The sequence below is a fragment of the Adiantum capillus-veneris genome, chromosome 7, assembly GCF_014529385.1.
Source record: "Adiantum capillus-veneris isolate H3 chromosome 7, ASM1452938v2, whole genome shotgun sequence".
Lineage (NCBI taxonomy): Eukaryota > Viridiplantae > Streptophyta > Polypodiopsida > Polypodiales > Pteridaceae > Adiantum > Adiantum capillus-veneris.
In genome coordinates, this window is record NC_140937.1 from 54,417,836 (window position 1) to 54,439,410 (window position 21,575).

General features: G+C 47.1%; 1 protein-coding gene across 2 annotated transcripts in view; it reads right to left on the reverse strand.

Annotated features, from left to right (window-relative positions):
* The window catches only part of LOC147453873 (uncharacterized), a 57,701-nt gene that overhangs the window by 12,719 nt on the left and 23,407 nt on the right, over positions 1-21,575 (reverse strand). For both annotated transcript variants that reach the window (XM_086515938.1, XM_086515937.1), the window contains exons 2-4: positions 8,135-8,210; positions 7,914-8,038; positions 7,748-7,818 (exon numbers count right to left, since the gene is read on the reverse strand). In XM_086515938.1, the coding sequence (XP_086372064.1) occupies positions 7,748-7,818; positions 7,914-8,038; positions 8,135-8,210 (272 nt within the window). The remainder of the gene's footprint in view (positions 1-7,747; positions 7,819-7,913; positions 8,039-8,134; positions 8,211-21,575) is intronic.

A 21,575-nucleotide genomic window follows, 5' to 3' on the forward strand; every position in this document is an offset into this window, starting at 1 on the left:
AAAAAGCTCTGTCTGCTCTTTTGTCGGACCGGTATGCTTTCAGAAAAGCACACGCCTGATGCTCTGATACCACTGCCACAAGATGGGCACCACGTGCCAATAAAAAAGAACAGATTGAACAGACTTTTAGCACTTCATTAACAATTGAACTGAGAGAGAGAGAGAGAGAGAGAGAGAGAGAGAGAGAGAGAGAGAGAGAGAGACGACATGTGACACGGAGTGGCGGAATTCCACCCCAAAGAGTATTGGCCCCAAACCTTGGCGCCCCTTTCGGTATTTCTTTATATTGCATCAACACAGTACAAGCCGGTACTCCAAACTCTGCACCTTCTCCAGGAAGCATGCCAGAGAATGAGTCCTAGCCTCATATTTAAAGGCCCTTGGCCTGAAAAGCAAGCACAGTGAAAAGCCTTCAAAACCCAAAAGCATCTGGTCCAAAAGCAATGCTCAAAAGCTGCCAACGTAAAATCCGGAAGTCCGTACAGCTGCCAAGTCAGCAGTCAGCGCAAAACGCGAAAATCCGTACAGCATGCCACGTCATCAACCAGCTTCGCAATTCTTTTGTGTGTGTGTGAGTCCTGCTTCATTTTAATTCTTTATGTCATTGAGGGCCCCATCAGACGTGGTCCCCATAAGTTGGTAGGACTTCTTTTTCTGCTGCTACTTGTTCTTCTTAGGGTTTAGGCCCCTCGGCCAGCATTTGCAAGTTGGCTCCATTCTTTAGGCTTTGCCACGTCAGCAATTTGTGACACATGGCCCAAACCTTTTTAGGTTATTTGAGGGGGGAGTGACGAGGTAGTCACTGATTAGCTTCAAACCGCAAATCGTCCATCTCCGAGGAGTGCTCAACGACGCTGTTCTTTGTGTCTTGTCACATGCATATGTGAGCATTTGTGTTGCATTGTGATGTGCCAGCCACTGAATATTCCTTTTTGGATGAGATACTTTTGGGAAGTCAACAACCTAGGATATCAAGAGTTCCGATCTGGAATGAGACTTCTTATTGGATGAGATTCTTCTGAGAGGCCAACGACCCAGGAAATCAAGACTCAAGAGCTCCAATTTGGAATGAGAAAACTGATTGTCCCTCAGAATGACCCTCGAAATTTTGGAGCTAACTTGAGTTGTTTTGCAAATGTGTTGTAATCGCGGACGATTACTTTCTTTCAAGAAGGGAGGATGTCACAAGCTGTTGACGTGTCAAGACACTGAAGAACGGAACCAACCTACAGATCCCGACCGAGAAGCCCAAACCCTAAGAGGACGCAGCAAAAGAAGTTCCAACCAAGTTAAGGTTCCCGTCTGATGGGGCCTAGAGTAAAGCAGCCTACACACACACACACAAAGCATAGAAGCTGATGAAGTCGCAGCAGAAGTACGGAATACTGAAATTTATGCTGGACTACTAGCGTGGTAGTTGTACGAACAATATGGAATTCTGCAATTTGCGTTGACTTTGCTGACGTGGCATATTGTACGGATTTTCGTGTTTTGCGCTGCATGTTGACGTGGTAAGTGTACGGATTTCCGTAAAACGTGCTGACAGCTTTTTGGGTGCAGCGCTTTTAGACCAGATGCTTTTGAGTTTACTGCTTTTCATGTAACTGCTTTTGAGGCCAAGGGCCTTCAAATATGTGCAAAGGCCAGTCTATGGCACTCTTCTGGGTAAAGGTGCAAAGCACGAGTACCGGCATTGTACCGAGTTCAAGCAATATAAAGAAATACCGCAAGGGGTGCCAAGGTTTGGGGCAAATACTCTCTGGGGTGGAATTCCGCCACTATGTGTCGCGTGTGCTCTCTCTCTCTCTCTCTCTCTCTCTCTCTCTCTCTCTCTCTCTCTCTCTCTCTCTCTCTCTCTCTCTCTCTCTCTCTCTCTCTCGGTTTAGTTGTTGAAGTGCTAAAAGTCTGTTCTTTTCCATTGCCACAACGTGCCCTTCCCGTGACAATAGGACCGACTGTAGACACTTGACACGACGGTCATCTAAAAGCTACACTTGAAAGATGCCACAACCGAGCATGAAGAGCTCCAAGATGCTGCCTTCGGAGCCACTAGGGCAGACTGGAGTCACTTCCCAAATGTGCCGTGTAAAGGGGAGAGGCCCACCATGCACCCAACCAATGTCCAGCCCAAGTAATGTATAGTGGCTGCCTCAATACTGGCTAGGTTCTCCGTAGTCAAGTCATATGTCCAGGTGAAGGGTGCGTGGACAGTCATCGTGATGCATGGTGCAGGTGTGGTGGCCGCCATGGATCAAGAACTAACTAAGGGTAGAAGTCTCTCTCTCTCTCTCTCTCTCTCTCTCTCTCTCTCTCTCTCTCTCTCTCTCTCTCTCTCTCTCTCTCTCTCTCTCTCTCTCACACACACACACACACACACAAATGAACGCATAAGCTTTTTAACCATTGTAAGCTTTGATGGACTGCTGTGGGTAGATGATGGATCACGAATGTAAAAGATGTGCATCTGACAAGGTAAAATTTGTAGTGCCAGAGAAAAAAATAACTTGGAGAGGGCTAAAAATCCCTGCTACAGAGAACTCCAATCGTTGCTAGGAACAGTAAAATTGTTGATGCGAGGATAAAAGTCCCCCCCCCCCCCCCGGCGAGCTTGGAGCTGCAAGAGTGCAACAAACTGCGGCCCTCCAGGAATGGTAGAGCCGGGCAAGCTTTGAAAATGCTGATGGCTGCAACTTTGCTAAGAAGCTCTTTTTTGTTGATCTATGGTGTAATGACGTGCGAAAGGGCCACTTTTGTAATTCGCTGCCTTTGCAGACTCTTATTTCACTCCAGTCTTATGGTTGTTCGCATAAACCTTTCTTGCAAGAAAAAGATCCTTCCTTTAGTTAATAATAACTGCCCAAGGGCTACAAACCACCACTGCAGGAGAAGGCTAAATCAGAAAACATGGGGAAACTCTCGCAGCGAGAAAAAAGTATGTATAATGAGGGCTAGATCACGAGATGGGAGGAGGAAAGAGCCACACTGGTGGCCGGAAATGCCATCTAGGCGCACCCTGAACCATGGTGAAGAAAGGCCCAGGGCGCCAGAGTCGCACGAAAGTCTCTCGACGCTCCCGCATGCGGTCGGAGCTGCCCTGAAGGCTCTCAAGCTGACCCGAGTGTATGAATTAGCTCCAGCCAAATGTCACAAACAGTCTTTGCCGATGGGACAAGGCAAGCCTCGAAGATGCGAAAGCAGCGGACCTGCCAGATGAACCAGAGTGTCAGGCCGCATACGAGCTCCCAACACCACTCTCTATCACTGCACCACTCCTGGGGGATGGCTCCGTGGCAAGTTGAAGTGTAGGTCGACCCCTCTGGAAACTATCATCCTGCTGGTGGAAGCCAACTCAAAATGGAGCGCAGGGCCCGTGAGAGTGGACCAGGCTGTAGCACCCCAAGTGTAGTGTCGGGTTGTGGAAAGGGTTGGCATCAACCGAAGAACCCGAAGCCAGACCTGTTGTGCCATATGGCAGTTTCAGGAGTCCTTTAACCACAAGCTTCCCAAGGAGGCCTCTACTTTGCCGTGCTTGGTCAATGAGCTCCAGCCCTCCCTGAGAACATGGTAACGTGATGACCTGCCAAGACACTTTGGCCTGGGTTGACTTGGTGTCACGCCTTGACCACAACAAATTCTTGATCAACCTCTCCGGATGGCTGATGCAGTAGCTCAAAAAAATCGAGCAAGACGTGATGTACCACATGGTAGCCAAAAGCACCTGGTTGGCCACTACAACTTTGCCAGCCAAAGAGAGCCGTGCCAATATCCTGCTCTGGAGACAAATCCAATCCAGCTTGATAGGCCAAATAACGTATAGAAGTCCCTGGGGCGACCAATCAGGCGTAGGAGCACTGCCAACCCAGAAAGCTACAATCTTCCTCCAGTTGATTGGTGCTCCTAATGCACAACAAAACACCTCAAGAGCTTGCTCACATCTGCGCAGACTGGCCTCATGGCCCTCCAAGTACATGCCTAAAGTCGTCGGCAAACTCAGCGTCTAGCAGCTCATCTCCCCTAATAGGGAGCTCTAAACCACGCAAACCAACCTCCTATGAAGTCAAAAATCTGCTCATTGCCTCAGCATAGAAGATAAAGAGCAAGGGGGCAAGAGGGCAACCCTATCTAATCGAACGCGTGAGCATGAAGCGTTCCCCTCTTCCCCCTGCCAAGAGCACCTGACTGTGCGCACATCTGTAGAGAGCTGACACTCCTCTGATCCAAGCATTTGAAAATACCATCCTGCGCAGAGAAGTCCCAGTCGACTCCATTGTAAGCCTTCTCAGAATCGAGAAGGAGTATCACAAGATCCTCTCCTCGAAGACATGCGAGGGGCAGACGCCTCCCAAAAGGTAAATATGTTGTCAAGGATACTGCACTCCTTGACAAAACCTATTTGGATCTCATGTATAATGCTCTCTAGTAATGGTTGAATCCTCAAACTCGGAGCCTTTGCTAAGATTTTGTAGGCTGAGTTGAGAATGGTGATGGGCCGCCACAGTAGAATCTCATCCAAGGAGCCTCCCTCCTTGGGAATAAGGTATATAAGACCCTCACTCATGTTGTCAGGCATCTCATCAGTGTGCAAAATGTGCTAGTAGACACTACATAGATCCGACCCAAGCAGCTCCAAGTACTTCAAGAAAAAGCTCGGAGTCAAACCATCCTCCCCTGGGCAACTACCTCGGGGGAGTGCCATGAGGGCCTCATGGAGCTCATCTAGCTGGAGAGGCATCTCTGGTCTCTGACCCATCTCCTCAGTAACTAGGCAAGGCATCTGTGCCCAAACTTGCTCTTTGCATGCACCCTGGCAATCTGACTGTGGCTCAACTGAAAGCAACTTACGATAAAAGTCAGTAGCACTGCAGGCATATCCTCAAGCTCTGAAGCTACTGGCCCATCAGGTCCCCCTTAACTGGCTAACACTAGTGCGCCCATGGTGAGGCCTCACAGTCTCAAAAAACTCCCCAATAACTCTGTCGCCCACCTGGTCCACTGAGATGCCTGCCGATGAAACGCAAACTCATGACGCCGCTCCTCAATAGTGGTCAGCTCCTGTCGAGCATGCTGCATCTTCTTCTCCAACAAAGGACTATCAGGGTGGCGCTCCTGCATCCGATGTAAGGAAGCAATGCCCCGTCGGAGACACTTCTCCTCCTTGGTTGCAGGCAAGCGAGCTGCAGACTCCTGAAGGAAAAGGAGACGAAGTTCAGCAAGTCCAGTGGCCACTCTACTAGCAGGGGTGCCCTGAGTGCCCAAATTCTTTGTCCAAAGTGCCACCACCCGCTCTCTGAGCTCTGTATCTAGCAAAATCCTCTCGAGGATGTGCAGCATCGCACTCCCACTCCTCTGTCTGTTTGTCAAAGTAAGAATCACTGGCGCATGGTCTGAAAAGTAGTCCCTGCCAGAATGCAAACAGATCCATGTCACAGTTACGGTCACTACGTATAAGCGATCTATCCGAGATAGATTCACTCCTCCTACTCTGTGGTCAGAGCGAGAGAAAGATAAGCTGTCTAGGCTTGCATGCTGCCAAACATCTGAAATCCTCAAGTTCATACATAAGCGCTTCCAAGCTGCTAACTTTACCCCGTACATAGTAAAATGGCTACCTCCAATCCTATCTGAGGGGTCCTCCAACTATTGAAGTCTCCCCAGACACACCACTGCTCTACATGCGGCAAAGACTCTACAATATACGACCAAAACTCAGCTCGTGCACTTGCCACATTAGGTGCATAGATGTTCAAGAAGCCCATGAGGCAACCATGAACCTGCATAGAAATCCACTCAGCCCTGCCTGGCACAATAATACCTCCGCCCACAATGGCTTGCTCCAATGAGTCGGTAATAGTCATACATACACCTCCTTGGATGCCTCCAAGCCCAAAAGCAGCTAGCCAAAAGGTCTCATAATAGCCACCTAGAATCTGACCACATCGCCGAATGCGGCTCTCACAAAGATGATGCTCCTGAAGCATAAGAATATCAATCATACCATCCACAAGGCATCTTTGAAGCTCCTGATGCAAACGGCCCCTATAACGCTGAAACTAGGGCCCACCTAAACCTTGCACACATTCCATCAGATAATCCTCATGGGATCAGTGAGAAAAGACTGATGCTGCAACACCAGCCAGCCTCGCTATCTTCGAGGCCTACGTCGATGGGGAGTAATCCGCATCCAATCAACCTCTAGATAGGTGCGTCTGAAGCGACTGTCCCACCCAGGCCCAAGCAGAGCGCGCAGTCCGTAGGGCTATATCCTCCGTCCAAGAATCCACATGTACAAATACATAGCAAAAGGGAATCTGAGTGTCGGCAAAAAAGTGAACCACAATGTGCCTACATCCTGCTGCATCCAGTGGCATCACAGTGAACTTGGCTAGAGGCCAAAGTGTGTGTGTCAAATTTTTCACCCCCAAGTCCCTTGTGTGGTGTGAGAACTCTAGAGCCTTGACCTGGAGCCAATCAAGAACTGTGTGCAAGGTCCACTCCGTGTGATCCCTGCCACACAACGGAAAGGAGACGCCTACCGTTGTATCCAAAGCCTCGGTGCCTTTGGCTGCTAGAAAGAGGACGTGAACTCAGCATGCTGCCTCAACATCGGAAGATGGGTCGCCGAGGAATTGGGTGAAGCTATAGTCAAAGAAATCCCACCGTCCACCAGTGTTCGGGAAAAGTGTGCCTCAGCTTAGTCTTGAGCCGGTTGCAAAATCAAAGTAGCCGGTTGAGGGGAGGGCAAGAAGGAGAAAATTCCGCTTAAAATACATATAAAATAGTGTAATGTTGCAAAAATATTGGCTAGTATTGTAAAATTTCCAGTTCAGATTTGTTTTGGAGGGATTTTTGTATGTTTGTGAAAATAATGATTTTTTCTCGAACACTGCCGTCCACCAATGTCAAAACTGGTCAACCCACAGGGACTGATGCAAAAGGAGAGCCGTGTACCAGAAGTGGCGTCCTCAAGTAGGGCTGTCCCTCCTGAGCCATTCGGCTTGTAGCGAAAGCACTACCAAGAGAACGTCGAGCTGCGGATGAGTGTCCAATCCCCTGTGTCGGGGAGGAGTGTGTTCTCCTGCTAGAACGAACATGCCGAGTTAGTCCGACGAATTGCTGGCAAAGCCCGGCACGGAGAGCCGAAGCAGGCGGGGGGGGGGGGGGGGGGGGGGGGGGGGAGGATAGGATGCGGGATGGGGCAGCAGGGAGTGGGCTGGGCTGCGGGCAGCGAGCAGGGTAAAGAGGGGGGGAGGGAAGCGATGCGAGGGCAGCGAGACGAGGGGGAGGGGTGTACGCTGTGAGGCGGGAAGGGGGGGAGGGGGGGGGGGGGGGGGGGGGGGGGGGGGGGGGGGGGCGATAATGGCGAAGCAGGCCTGGGAGGGTGCGAAGCAGCAGCAGCAGCGAGCGATTTCGTTCCACATGCAAATTTTCTATCTACAGTTCCTCGGCTGTTCGGAGAATTAATATGAGGATATTGAAAGAGCCAATGACAAAATATCTATAATCAACACATAGGCAACCCAAAAGGGTTCGTTTCTTTTGGGTTGAAAAAGAAGGGAGGGGGGGACGGAGCGCATAAGGTGAGGCACCTCCCAAAGCCTTTCAAGCCTTGCTTTCCTCCATAATCATACTGCCAGTAAAATAAATAGTTGCATCCTCCACGAATTAAACATAAATAACATATAACACCGTGAAATTTATATGACTTCATCATCTGAAACAATAAATTGAGTGATATCAAAGAAGTTACCTAAGCATTGCTGCCGCATAGAAAATGTAGCCTTTGCTAGCAGATAACAAGTCTAACAATGCCTGAATCCCCTGTTGCCACCAATTTTGTTGGTTGGTTAGCTGATAGAATACTCCAGCAATCCATCACCTATAGTATAGAATAAAAGGAAAAAACTAAAGGATACCTTTGCAAAATCTGGATGATTAACCCCAATTTTATCTCCACTACTTTTCCTCCCTGGTTCTGCTGGTAAGAGACGAAGAAGCTCTGGAGGAGCCTCGTAGCCTTGAAGCTTCACAGGCCGCCTAACTAGTCATGATCCCCGAAGGATGGCCCACCCAGAACATAAATGTCAAAACTCTCATAAAGCTAATCAAAACATGTGACTAAGACCAAAAATCTCACCTTTGGCAGCAATAAGTAGCCGTAGGCGACTCATCGCAACAGCTCGATTTTTATGCTGTGATCGATCATCCACAGCCTATTTTGTGAAACCAGCGATGATAACTTCAAAACAGTTTCCATCCAGCTATTCGAGATTAAAGCATTCACCCAGTTTTAAAAAGACCAAAATTTCATATACTGCAGGCATAAGAACTTTAATTTGATCCTGAGCCAGCAAGCAGCGAGCAAGCAAAAACAATATCCACTTTAAAATAACTGCTCCACAATCAACAGATTTTTTTGAAAGGTACCCTATGCTTCTACTATCATCAAACATAAACTATAAACACAGCGTTGAACACTTCATACATTGGAATTAGGGTTGCAAGAATGCACATACAACTTGGAGAAGAAGAGGCTCAAGCCCACAGAAAATATTCGTTTGTGCGTACCAGACAAGATAAGTTAGCCATACAACGCATGGTAAAGAAGATATTAAGGAAAAGGTAGAGGTAATGACGGGGGGGGGGGATGCTGCTTCTTATTACATAACCGATGACATGCAAGAGCACACTTGTAACAGGCTTGGACACCCAAGCGAGAAATCAATAGCAACACACGAACAGAAACTGCAACAATCGAACTTGAAGAGAGAGAGAGAGAGAGAGAGAGAGAGAGAGAGAGAGAGAGAGAGAGTTCCGCTTCCAATGCATTGGCGCCCCTTTCGATATTTCTCTCTTTATTGCTCGTTCACAAAGTAGAACTGCCGAGGGTCTCCTTCTCCGCGATGCTCCCAAGCTTACCTGCGGAAGAGCGAGCCCTGGCCATGTATTTAAAGGTATAAGGAGGCCCTAAACTGGGCCACCGCCCCAATAGCTGCAACATCTCCAAAAGTTGGCTGGTGAAAAGCTGACACCAAAGTTCCCCTAAAGCTGGCCATACGGACTACCACATGGCAGCCCGCAAAATCCCGGCATGATTTGCGGAAGCAACCACTAGCCTTGTGTCTTCGCAAATTATTAGCCACGCTTTTTGTGAAGTTACCGGTTTGTTCTCAACTTGCTCCCTAGATGTTTCCTTTGGACACTTCGCAAGAATGTGCCCCACACCACTAACACTTGCCCTCTTTATAGTACTCTGCACGCTGCTCTACTGATAACTTCAGGCCAGTGTTTCTTTTTCTGTTGCTTGCCCTTCTCTTTTTTGTCGTCAGAAGAATCTTTTCCTATGGAAGCGGATATTGGCTTGTCCGTAGGATAAGTCAAAGAACCGGAATGCATACCAAAACCTTCCTTGACATGTCCCATAAGCCTCTGAATAGATCTAGCTTCTGCTTTAGGCAATACCGCCGAATCGCTTTTGGGTGTCCACAACAAAACCGCTCGACCTGCTCCTTAAAGGCGATGATCTTAGGCTACTGGCAAAAAAGTATCCCAAAACCTCAGGCAATCAACAACCAAAGAGTCTTCCTTTGTCATCCTCAGACGATGCCGAGTCATGATGACATCCTCTTCGTACTCTTTCGCTAACCATGTTGAAGTGAAGATTCGTTTAAATTTTAGGTCCTTCTTTGTGCAACAGAAGGGTAGACCACAATGTCTGGGCGCTAGACGCCGCCTTTCGTACCTTGGAGGCTTTCGAGAAATAACCTCTTGAAAAAGCGATGTCACTGTTGTATAAATGCAAGGGCTTGATGGATATCCTTGAAGCCTGAAAACGGGTCAAACTTGACTACTTGTCCTCCATCCTTGAACTCCTTGGGTCTTCTTGCCCTTTTTCTCAAGATGGTCATACTGAGCCAGAAGTGTCATGTGACACATCCAACCCTATGTGTCCGTGGACAAGCTACAGCATGATCAGGCTCCAATCAGTCCAGTCAGTCTAGATTTAGAAGTGATATGGCACTTTTGTGAGTCTATTCGTAGACCGTGCATGCCCAGCCACTTAGTGTAGATGCATATCCTTTGGTTGCACACAGCATGATCATCAGCATTCCCATCAGATTCCATCAGGGGAATTTTCCAGTGCATTTAGCCTATTTTCCCTATTTTTCACTTGTTAATTTAAGTGACTTTCCAACAAAAGTAGGTAGGGCAATTTTGCTAAGTTTGTATATAAGCAAACTAGAGCTAGCACCATTTGGCAGAAGAGGCAACAGGAGCCAAGCTCAGCAGGCAACTTCTCAACAGGACCTTGGTGGTTTCCCCCGCCAAGCAAGAAGACCATCGCCAGAAAACCCATTCCACTAGCATTTTTGGAACAGCACCAGCCTGGCGTTTTGCATCAGCACCATCACCCATAGGTCCCAGCAGATAACGTTTTTGCATCAGATCTCCCCGAAGAAAAAACAGCTTCCCTAGCGTTTTTGGATTTCAGCATATGCAGAGATTTCAGCATCAGAAGACCTACAAGATCAGCCCAAAGAAGTAGCAGATTCAGCCCGGTAAAAATCTCAATTTTCAGCCCTAAACCTACAGAATTTCAGTGACAAAGAACCACAGAAACAGCCCCAAAAATCAGCGTTTTGGACCCACAGCAGATTTCAGCCCATAGCATTTTTGGACAGCAGTAGAAAGATTGTAGATTTCAGCCCTTGGGTCGGTCTCGTCGTCCCCGTCGTCATCGCCGACATAGTCTAGACTTGCATCAGTCTCATGCATACAGTTTGTGCAATCATAAGTAGACCACTCTCGCCGACGAGAGTGGGGCCTTCGGAGGAGGGTTTTACAATGTCTCTGGTGTCGTATCTCTCTTCTCTCTCTATCTCTCAGTCTCATACACTTGCACGCACAGTGTCCATTCACTTTGTTTGTGATCATAGCATTCTCTCATTAAGAACGGAAGGCTCTACCTTCCATAAGAACAAAAGGAACCTTGAGCACAGTTCGGAGCACTCATCTTGAGCAAAATGCAAACATTCATTTCGTTGCACCTAACATTGGCAGCAGCGCTTTGACAGTGTTCTGTATCACTCAAGGAAAGAACCACAAGAATCACAAGAATTTTTTTTGCTTGTTACGGTCGCACGAACACAAGTTCGCTTGGCGTGTCGATTCCTAATCGTGTTTTTGAAGAGTGACAGGAATCCCAAGAAAGAAGGGCTTGTCCAGCCTCCCCTTGTGTCTCTTTTCACTCATTGAGAGCAGACCGTGCACTTAGCGGCCAACCAATCGACATGAGGTGGGAAAAAGCAACCTTGGTGTGAGCGCAAGGCCGCCAAGGGGTGCACCCGCGGAAAGGAGTAGAACTCGGATGAAGAGAAGATCCTTCTCAAACACGGTTTGCAAGCGAAACGAAACCCTCAAGAACCTCAAGAACCCAAGTTCCTAGTGAACTTAAGAACCCAAGACCACAAGAACCCAGGACTTTAGAATGGTCATCACTCGAAGCGGAATGGATACTTCGCTTGGAGATGGTGAGCATGAGAGAGGCGAAGAAGAATTTTCCCCACCAGGAGGTTTTTCCGACCCTCCCCCTTCCCCATCTACGTCAAGGATTGCGCTAACTCCTATGGAGGAGTTGGAGCTGATGTTTATGGAAAGGAACTTAGAACGCGAAGCAAGAAATACAGAAAGAATAACAGAAATGAATCGCAGACACGCAGAAGACAAAGCAGAAAGAGAAGCACAAAGAAAGGCAAGACAAGAACAGCGCGACCGACACATGCAAGAGTTCTTGCGACTCTTTTCTCAAGCTCAAGCACAGATGCAAGAGATTCGGGAAAAGGAGACTCTCTCAGTCTCTTCTTCTCCAAAGCATGACACACAGGATTTGCATGATTATGAGAAGCATGATGAATTGAATGACAATGATTTGCATTATGATTTGAATGATAATGATAAGCATGATGATTTGGATGACAATGACAAGCATGATGATTTGCATGATCAAGATGTGATTTCTCACAAGCATGATGATTTGCATGATCAAGATGTGATTTCTCACGAGTAGGATGATTTGCATGAAGATGATGTGATTGTTCACAAGGATGATGTGTTAGTGGATGCTTTTTCTAGCGAAGCTAACCTCGTTGTAGATTCGATCAATCACGAAGAATCGATCTTGGCTTTCGAGTCGAGGTCCACAGATCCCCCACAAAAAGATTCGATAGATCCCGATGAATCGATCTTGGCTCTCGAGCCTAGGTCCAAAGAACCCTCACATGAAGTATTATGTGTTCACATGATTGATACGCACGCATTGTTCGAGTGTTTCATTCGTGATCGTTTCCTGTATTTTAGTCAGTGTCTTTATGTGATCCCTTTTCCTAGGCATGACATATTGTACGTTGAGCACGTTTCACTCATGAATGAGCACGAATGTATGCGGATTGTTCATGAAAAGCTGAAAAGTATGCATTCAAGGACGTCACATTCCATGTCTCTTCCTTGGCATGACACAGTTGTAGAAAGAGCACATGAAAGTATGAGCACCAAGCATGGGCATTTCCATTGTGAATTGCCACAGTTGATTGATTTCGATCAAACAGAAAAGATTCGATCTCATTGTTTGCATACGTTTGGTGAACCGTTTCTCACTCGGTCTCTATGTTCATCTACATTGCATACACAATCTATTAGGACGACAAGATTTTTTTCACTCACTTTACATGGAATGGGTATGTTCATGGTTTTACGTTGGAAATGGTTTCAGGAATTTTCAGCCATGGAGATTCTTGAAGAGAAAGAAGCATGACTCTCGACGAAGTTGAAGCATCGAAGGAGCCACAGAGGACTGTGTCGCTTTCGGTGCGGCCCAAAGAAGCAAGCGTTGCAGACCTTTATGAAGTTCAAGTACCGCACGACCCACAAATCAGAGTGGGCCGGCGAAGAGTCCCTTCCAGGATTCCGGATGCTATTGGCGATCTCCCTCGACGCCATACAGTTCGGTACCAGTACCTCACTTTGGAAAGGAGGGGATGTCACGTGACACATCCAACCCTATGTGTCCGTGGACAAGCTACATCATGATCAGGGTTTAGTCAGTCCAGTCAGTCTAGATTTAGAAGTGATTTGGCACTTTTGTGAGTCTATTCGTAAACCATGCAAGCCCAGTCACTTAGTGTAGATGCATATCCTCTGGTTGCACACAGCATGATCATCAGCATTCTCATCAGAATCCATCACATTCCATCACGGGAATTTTCCAGTGCATTTAGCCTATTTTCCCTATTTTTTTGACATTTTTCACTTATTAATTTAAGTGACTTTCCAACAAAAGTAGCTAGGGCGATTTTGCTAAGTTTGTATATAAGCAAACTAGAGCTAGTACTATTGGCAGAAGAGGCAACAGGAGCCAAGCTCAGCAAGCAACTTCTCAACAGGACCTTGGCCGTTTCCCCCACCAAGCAAGAAGACCATCGCCAGAAAACCCATTCCACTAGCGTTTTTGGAACTGCACCTGCTTGGCGTTTTGCATCAGCACCATCGCCCACAAGTCCCAGCAGATAGCGTTTTTGCATCAGCTCTCCCCACAGCAGAAAACAGCTTCCCTAGCGTTTTTGGATTCAGCATACGCAGAGATTTCAGCATCAGAAGACCTACAAGATCAGCCCAAAGAAGTAGCAGATTCTGCCCGGTAAGAACCTCAGTGTTCAGCCTTTACGAACCTCTGTTTTCAGCCCTAAACCTGCAGAATCTCAGCGACAAAGAACCACAGAAACAGCCCTAAAAATCAGCGTTTTGGACCCGCAGCAGATTTCAGCCCATAGCATTTTTGGACAGCAGTAGAAAGATTGCAAATTTCAGCCCTTAGGTCGGTCTCGTCGTCCCCGTCGTCATTGCCGACATAGTCTAGACTTGCATCAGTCTCATGCATACAGTTTGTGCAATCATAAGTAGACCACTCTCGCCGACGAGAGTGGGGCCTTCGGAGGAGGGTTTTACAACGTCTCTGGTGTCGTATCTCTCTTCTCTCTCTATCTCTCAGTCTCATACACTTGCACGCACAGTGTCCATTCACTTTGTTTGTGATCATAGCATTCTCTCATTAAGAACGGAAGGCTCTACCTACCATAAGAACAAAAGGAACCTTGAGCACAGTTCGGAGCGCTCATCTTGAGCAAAGCGCAAACATTCATTCCGCTGCACCTAACAAGAAGTACTGGGGGTTTCCGTTTCTTCCGAGAGTGCTCGAATCAATGTCTGCACTGTCACAGGATGAAGTGTCCTCCTCCAAGCTACTAGAATGTTTGCAATGCTTTCTAGACTTCTTTTGGGATCCGCTTTTCTTGCTTTTCAATGTCTTTCCTTGCTTCTTTCACTTCTTTTCCTCCTTGCTAGAGTTAGAGGAAGAAGAACTCTCTGAACTGTCTAAAGACAAAGACGAAGACGGAGAACTCGGTTCATCCTCGAAGCAAACACGCTTCTTGGATTTACTCGCTTTCTCAATACTAGATTTTCGACCTAGGTAGCCGGGATAATCCTTTGAATGGCTCGTCTTCTGAGATTGCTTTGGTGGGTGATTTGTCAAACACTTTGAGTACTTTAGGTACTTCAGGTCCTTCAAGTACTTAATCATCCGTTTGGCAAAAATGTCAACATGTAGTTGATGCTGATACTACATCCTGTCAAAATCTCTTGGCGGGAACGGGCCATGCTCTTTCCCCGATTAGTCAAAAGAAGGTCGGGTCCAATTGGAATCTCCGTTGGTTTCTGCTGCTCGTTAGGATTGGGGTTGACTTCATCTTCTTGAAGCTGGGTAGTCCAAGGAGCAGTTGCCTATCGGCCTGATTCACTGCGAGAATCCATGTGTTGGGGGAAAAGGGACCGGATTCTTCATAGAAGAAGAATCGGGTGAGCTCTGATACCATTGTAATAGGCTTGGGCACTCCGAGCGAGAAATCTACAGCAATAGAACTGAACTTGAACAGAGATAGAAATGAAAATGAACTGAAATGAAATGTTATATTAAACGTCTTCAAAAGGCCAAAATGACCTATGAGACCAAACTAATACAATCCTTGTGGATCTAATCCAATGTCTGGGTACAAAAATAAAATGAAGGAAAGCGAAAAACTAAACTAAAAGACTCAAATCATCATCGTCGTCGTCAATGCGGCGGAGTTCCAATTTGAGATGCATTGGCCCAAAGCATGGCATTCCTTTAGGTATTTCTTTCTTATTGATGCTTCACAAGGTACAATGTTCGAAGGTCCTCTCTCTGCAGTGCTCCCAAGCTAATCTGCCAAAGAAGAGGCCCTCGCAATCTATTGAAAGGCCCCTGGCCTAAAAGCATACAAGCGAAAAGCTCTTGTCCCCTAAAGCAACTCCTCCCCAAAACCTTACACCCATAGGACCGATTTCTGTAAAACGCGGCATGTCTGGACACTGCCATGTCAGTCTGGATTTCCACAGTTTGCGGGCTCTGTCCGTACGACAATCACGTCAACACTTGTATGCCTTTGCTTTATTTTGAGTTAGAGTCCCTCGGCCACTCTTTATGAGTTGGAGGTTAGGTCGATAAACCTAACCCTTTGTGCCACGTCACAAACTTGTGACAACCGCTCCATTTGCTCCAAAAAAGGATCTTCCAAAAAGAAGCTATTGGCAAGAAGGTATCCCAAAACCATTGACAATAAGTAGCCAAGGTATCGTCTTTCGTCATCCTCGAATAATTCCAAGCTGTAATGACGTCTTGTCCATACTCCTTGGTCAACCATGTCGAGGTCAATAGTCTCTTGAACTTTACCCACCTTTTCGGAGCTTTCTTATGCAAGAGCAAGTCGACGACCATGTCTGAGCATTACCTTTAGGAAAAGACGCCGCCTTTTGTACCTTGGAGGCTTCTGAGAAGTGACCCCCAAGAAAGTCGTGTCAAACTGTTGTATGTAGGCAAGAGCTCAATGGGCATCCTCAAAACCTAAGAAAGAGTAGAACCGTATGACTTGACCCCAATCCTTGAACTCTTTGCTCTTATTTTTCTTCTTTTTCACCTAGTCGTACTGAGTCGGTCTCATAAAATGGTTTGCTTCTTACCATAGATGGTACCAAAAATGAGAAAATCACTAACTTTCTAAAGAGGATGAGGTGTCCTCCTCTGAACTGCTAGATTGCTTTTTGAGCTTTCTAAACTTCTTGGATCTGCTTTTGTTGTTCTTTCTCCGTTTCTTCCACCTCTTCTCATCCTCACTAGAACCACGGGATGAAGAACTGTCTGAACTCTCTGAAGATGAAGATAAAGAAAAACAAGGGTCATCCTTGAAGCGCACACGATTCCTTGATCCACTAGCCGCCTCGAAAGTCGATTTCCAGCCTAGGTAACCCGAATAGTCCTCTGACTTGCTTTTCTTCCAAGAGTACTTTTTGGTTTTCATCACCTAATTGACCTTCTGCTCAACAACTTCGTCAAACTCTTCCTGCCCATACCTGCACCCGAACGACATCTCACCATCGAGAGTGAACCTCATCAAGCCGGTAATTCTTCAATACCTAATGTAGTTCAGGTCCTTGAAGTACTTGATCATCCATTTGGCACATGTGTCAACCTAAAGTTGACGTCGATACTCTGTTTTGTCGAGATCTCCCCCCGGAAACTTGCCATGGTCTTCTCTCGATTCCTTGGAAGGAGGCTTGCTGCTGTTGGAATCTCCGTCGGTTCTTTTGTTCCCTCGTTGCGATTGGAGTGCTCTTCATTTTCCGAAGTTGAGTAGTCGGTGGAACACTGTCCTCTCCGTCAGATTCACTACTAGAACCCATGTGTGCCACAGAAGGTGGATCGGATCCTTCGTAGAAGAAGAATTGTCTGAGCTCTCATACCACTATAATAGGCTTGGACACCAAAGCGAGAAATCGATAGCAACACACGAACAAAATCTACACCACTTGAACTTGAATATATCTATCTATATATATATATATATATATATATAGAGAGAGAGAGAGAGAGAGAGAGATTTTTAACGTCTATTGGAGGCCGAAATCGGCCTACGAGACAAATCAAAGTACATGAGGTGGGTATCCTCTGTGTAGCCGTAAAGGATAAAAGGTACAAAAGTAAACTATAGAGAGAGAGAGAGAGAGAGAGAGAGAGAGAGAGAGAGAGAAGAGTCGACACAAAGCAACGGAGTTCTACTTCCAAATGCACACGCCCCAAAGACTACTTGAGCCACGTGGACAAGCTACTACTTCAGGTCAGCATCAGTCTTCGTTAGCACAGCTTAGGATCAAGACTGGACTTTATTAGCCCCTAGAAAGACATGCATGATCAAGCATGTCAATAGTTGCATACCTCACTTGCACAAGCATTCATAAGTCTTCTAAGCATATGAACAATCCCTAAATTCACTTAGGCCATATATTAATAAATAAGCCCTCTTTTAAGTGGAGTGATGGGTTGCTAGATAATGCTCGACCCCCTCCTATTTTCCTACATATGAGAGCCTTGCCTCTCACTAGAGCATCAGAAGATCACCAGAACCCAATACCCCTTGCATGCAGTCAATACTCATAGCACCCAGTACCATCAACCTTCAGCCATTGTGTTTTTGCATCAGCATAGTCTAGCGTTTTGCATCAATACTAGATCTCCTCAATGATAGGAGCAGATCGCGCTCTCCGAGCTTCAATAGCGAGCTAGCAAGCTATGGAGGGTAAAGCCTCAAGCTCACCATGGTGTTAGGGTTATGGTTAAGAGTAACTAGGGTTAGGCTAGTGCTTAGAGCAAAAGCATAAAGGTAGAGTGTAGACACAATGATAAGGTTCAGAGTGCAATTGATTCATTAGAGAGAAGCCTCCTAAATAGGCTTAGTGCTTTACAATTATTGGCTACTGCCATTGCATCCTCTTGCTATAAGACCATATCATCATCTCATCCTTCCTAGGTGGCTAGAGAGGTCCCCACACAAGCCACAAGTTGGGCTTACCCCAACAATTGCCCCCTTAAGCCAAACTTGGGCTTTACGAAGATTTCATCTTTTATGGTGTCATAGTACCTAGGTCTCTTGTTGGATACATCTGCAAGGTTCTTGTGATACATCACGACGGTTCTCACTGGAATTAACACTTCACGATTCTAAATTGAATACATCATGGTGATTCTCAGCGCATTCAACAAACATGGTTCAATCGGATACAACATGTAGGGTCTCATGAGATCCTAAGGCTCATACAAAGCTTTATGTCAGAACAAATTCATGTGGAGAGGGAATTGTCTCCCCTTCTCGTGTATCATTTCGTTGATAATGTCCTTCGTGTTGTAGTCATCATCTTGTGTTGTTGTTGACTTAAATTCATGGCATGTTGATCTTGATATTCTTTTGTTGTTGGTCCATTTTGTCAAGGGTGCAATCTTTATGGCCGATGGTGAAAGGCATGCGTACATTTCAAGTGCGATGTTTGTGGGTGTGTGCTCATGTGAAAGAGATAGGGTGGTCCTACCACGTACAAGTGTATACGGGCAATGTCTGAACCCGTGGAAGCGTGTGCAAGTTCCTTCATGCACATATATTTCATACATATCATGTGCCAATTCAAAATGGTGCACAATTTGACATACATTGCCCTTTCTAGTGGCGGGTTGATTGGGGCCGTCAAGAATCAGTGTAACCGGTTTGAGCTGCAGTTGAGTGCCGACGAATGAAATTAGCATCAAAGGGAACCCAGCTAGCTCAAAAAGGGAAGAATGTGGGCTTAGGGATGTGGTGAGCCATGGGAAATAGAGCCTGTGTCCTGAGTGGGACCAATGCTAGGCTTAAAGAAGTGATGGAGGAAATAAGGCCAAGTGGTTGTGGGAACCTTGGCTTAAAAATGAATTTTAATAAAAAGACAAATTCCAATAAATTCTAATTCGAAACTCGCGCAGGCAATGACGAGTAGTAGACAGCAACGTTGGTGGCAGTTGTTTGGCAGCAAGGTAATTCGAGCTAGCTAATGCAGTAGGCGGTGAGGGTTGAGGCTCATCAGTACTGCAACAACAATTGATGTGGCATGGGCTTGTGGTGACGAGCCGTTGCAAGCTCACGGGTAGAAACGATAGGGTCAAGCATTCAAGGCCAACCAAGTGAAGACCATGTCACAGACTTGGGCACCCCAAGTCGGGAATCTTGCATGACACACGAGAGAATTACATAAGTACTTCACAACTTTAAAATCATAGTTCAATTTGGTCGACACGGCCCGGTGTAGTTCAGTGCCCCGAGCCCAAAGATTGGCCCCCCTTTCGGTATTTCTTTTATATAAATGCTTCAGCAAAGTACAACTCCCGAGGGGTCCTCTGCTCTCAGACTCTACGTCCAAATGCCTTACAGTCCGCCAATTTCATTTTAATTTTCTAGTTTCCCGTTGGGGCCCCGTCGGCAAGGTGCCCATAAGTTGGAACAACTTTATCAATAGCCCTTTGTCTCTTAGGCATGCCATGTCATCAATTTGTGGTGAGGAGGGGCGAGCCAAGAGCGGTCTTCAATAGCGGACGGTAATGACGAGGCAGCATTGGCAATGGCGGTCTTCAAGGTTGTCGAGGAGCTCGGAAGCAAACACGTGTACAAAGCAACTAGCGCACCACCTGTGTGACGATGCAATGGCTGGAAATCAGCACGCATGTGCCGTGGGCATAAAGCGGTGAATGATGAAGAGAATGGCCACACGAGCTGGAGTGACAATCGGCGTTCACACTACACAGATCTAAGATGCTTCTTTAGTTTGATTGAGCGCTTCTAATGTCCACCCATAAGGCTTTGACTAGAAGAAATGAGTGCCTAGCACAGCAAGTGGTGCAACGAGTAGTGGTAGCGCTTGATTGTAGGTCACGTGAAAAGCCAAAGCATCTCGTTGACTTTTTTTTTGGCAAGAAAAGATCCTTTCATTAGTTAATAAACTACCCAAAGGCTACAAAACCACTTCTGGTAGAGAGGGCTACAACGGAAACATGGGGAGACTCTCCTAGTGAGGAAACAAAGTATGTACAATGAGGGCTATATCACAAGATGGGATGATGAAAGAGCCACACTGGTGGCCGGTAGTGCCATCTAGGCACACCTTGAACCATGGTGAAGAAAGGCCCTGGGCGCCGAAGTCGCAAGAAAGCCTCTCGACACTCCCGCATGAGGTCGGGGCTGCCTTGGAGTCCCTCAAACTCAACCTTGAGTGAGGACCAGCTCCAGCCAAATGTCACGAACAGTCTCTGCCGGTGGGACAAGGCGAGCCTCGAAGGTGCGAAAGCAAAGGGCACGCCCAATGAGCCAAAGTCTCAGGACGCAGACGAGCTCCCAACACCACTCTCTATCACTGCACCACTCTTGGGGGATGAGCTCTACGGCAGGCTCGAGTGTAGGTCAACTCCCCTGAATCACTATCATTCTGCTGGTAGAAGCCAACTCAAAATGGAGCGCAGGGCCCGTGCGAGTGGACCAGGCTGCAACACCTCAAGTGTACTTTCAGGCTGTGGAGAGAGCTGGCATCAGCCACAGAACCCGAAGCCAGACCTATTGTGCCAAGGGACAGTCCCACAAACAATGACGCTGACTCTCCACTGGATGGCCACAGGCTACACATGCTGCCGAGAAGCCGCTGTGTACCAACCACCTCCCAACTGTTGTAGCCCTGTGTACAACTAGCCACTGAAACATAGAGACCCGCCTTAGCTGTGTGCTGTCCCACAACCGCTCCCAAAAGACTGACAAGAACTCGACAGTGAGACCCTCCTCCTACCAATGAAGTGTTGCAGTTGGGCGTGCCTTGCTTCATATTGTCAGTATCTGTCGCCCCAAACGAGCTGTGCACTAGAAAAAAGGAGTTGGTGGGTAATCGGCCGAAGAGAAAGCCGCCAAAACCACTCACTCGGGTCCCATTGCACTCGTACCAGAAGGCGGCTCTCTCCAAGACCAAATCCGCCAGTGTCCTGACTCGAGATCTACTGGGTCAAGATCTATGACGCAAGTCCTCCCACACATGCCCACAATACGGGTCCTCTGGAAACATCACTCTGCAACCTATGGCACCTCAATTGAGACCCTGTGTAGATGACCCTCTCCTTCAACCTCGAAAAACATGTGGGGTACTGACTCCGAGCAAGCCCTAACTGCAATGAGGACCTCCAAACGCGTGAAGGCCCACATCCATTTGGGAGCTGCTGCCTCAAGAGGGGTATGCCACTCAACAAGTATAGCCTTTATAATATCCTAACACATGTTAGGTGCAGCGGAATGCATGTTTGCGCTTTGCTCAAGATGAGTGCTCCGAACTGTGCTCAAGGTTCCTTTTAGTTCTTATGGAAGGAGAGAGCCTTCCATCTTATGGAGAGTGCTATGATCACGAACAAAGTGAGTGGATATTGTGCGTGCAAGTGAATGAGACTGAGAGAAGGAGAGAAAAGAGATACGACACCCGAGAGGTTGTAAAACCCTCCTCCAAAGGCCCCACTCTCGTCGGCGAGAGTGGTCTAACTTTGATTGCACAAAGGTGTACAATGATGATGCATGGACTGATGCAAATGGGGGCTATGTCGATGACGACGATGATGACTTTAG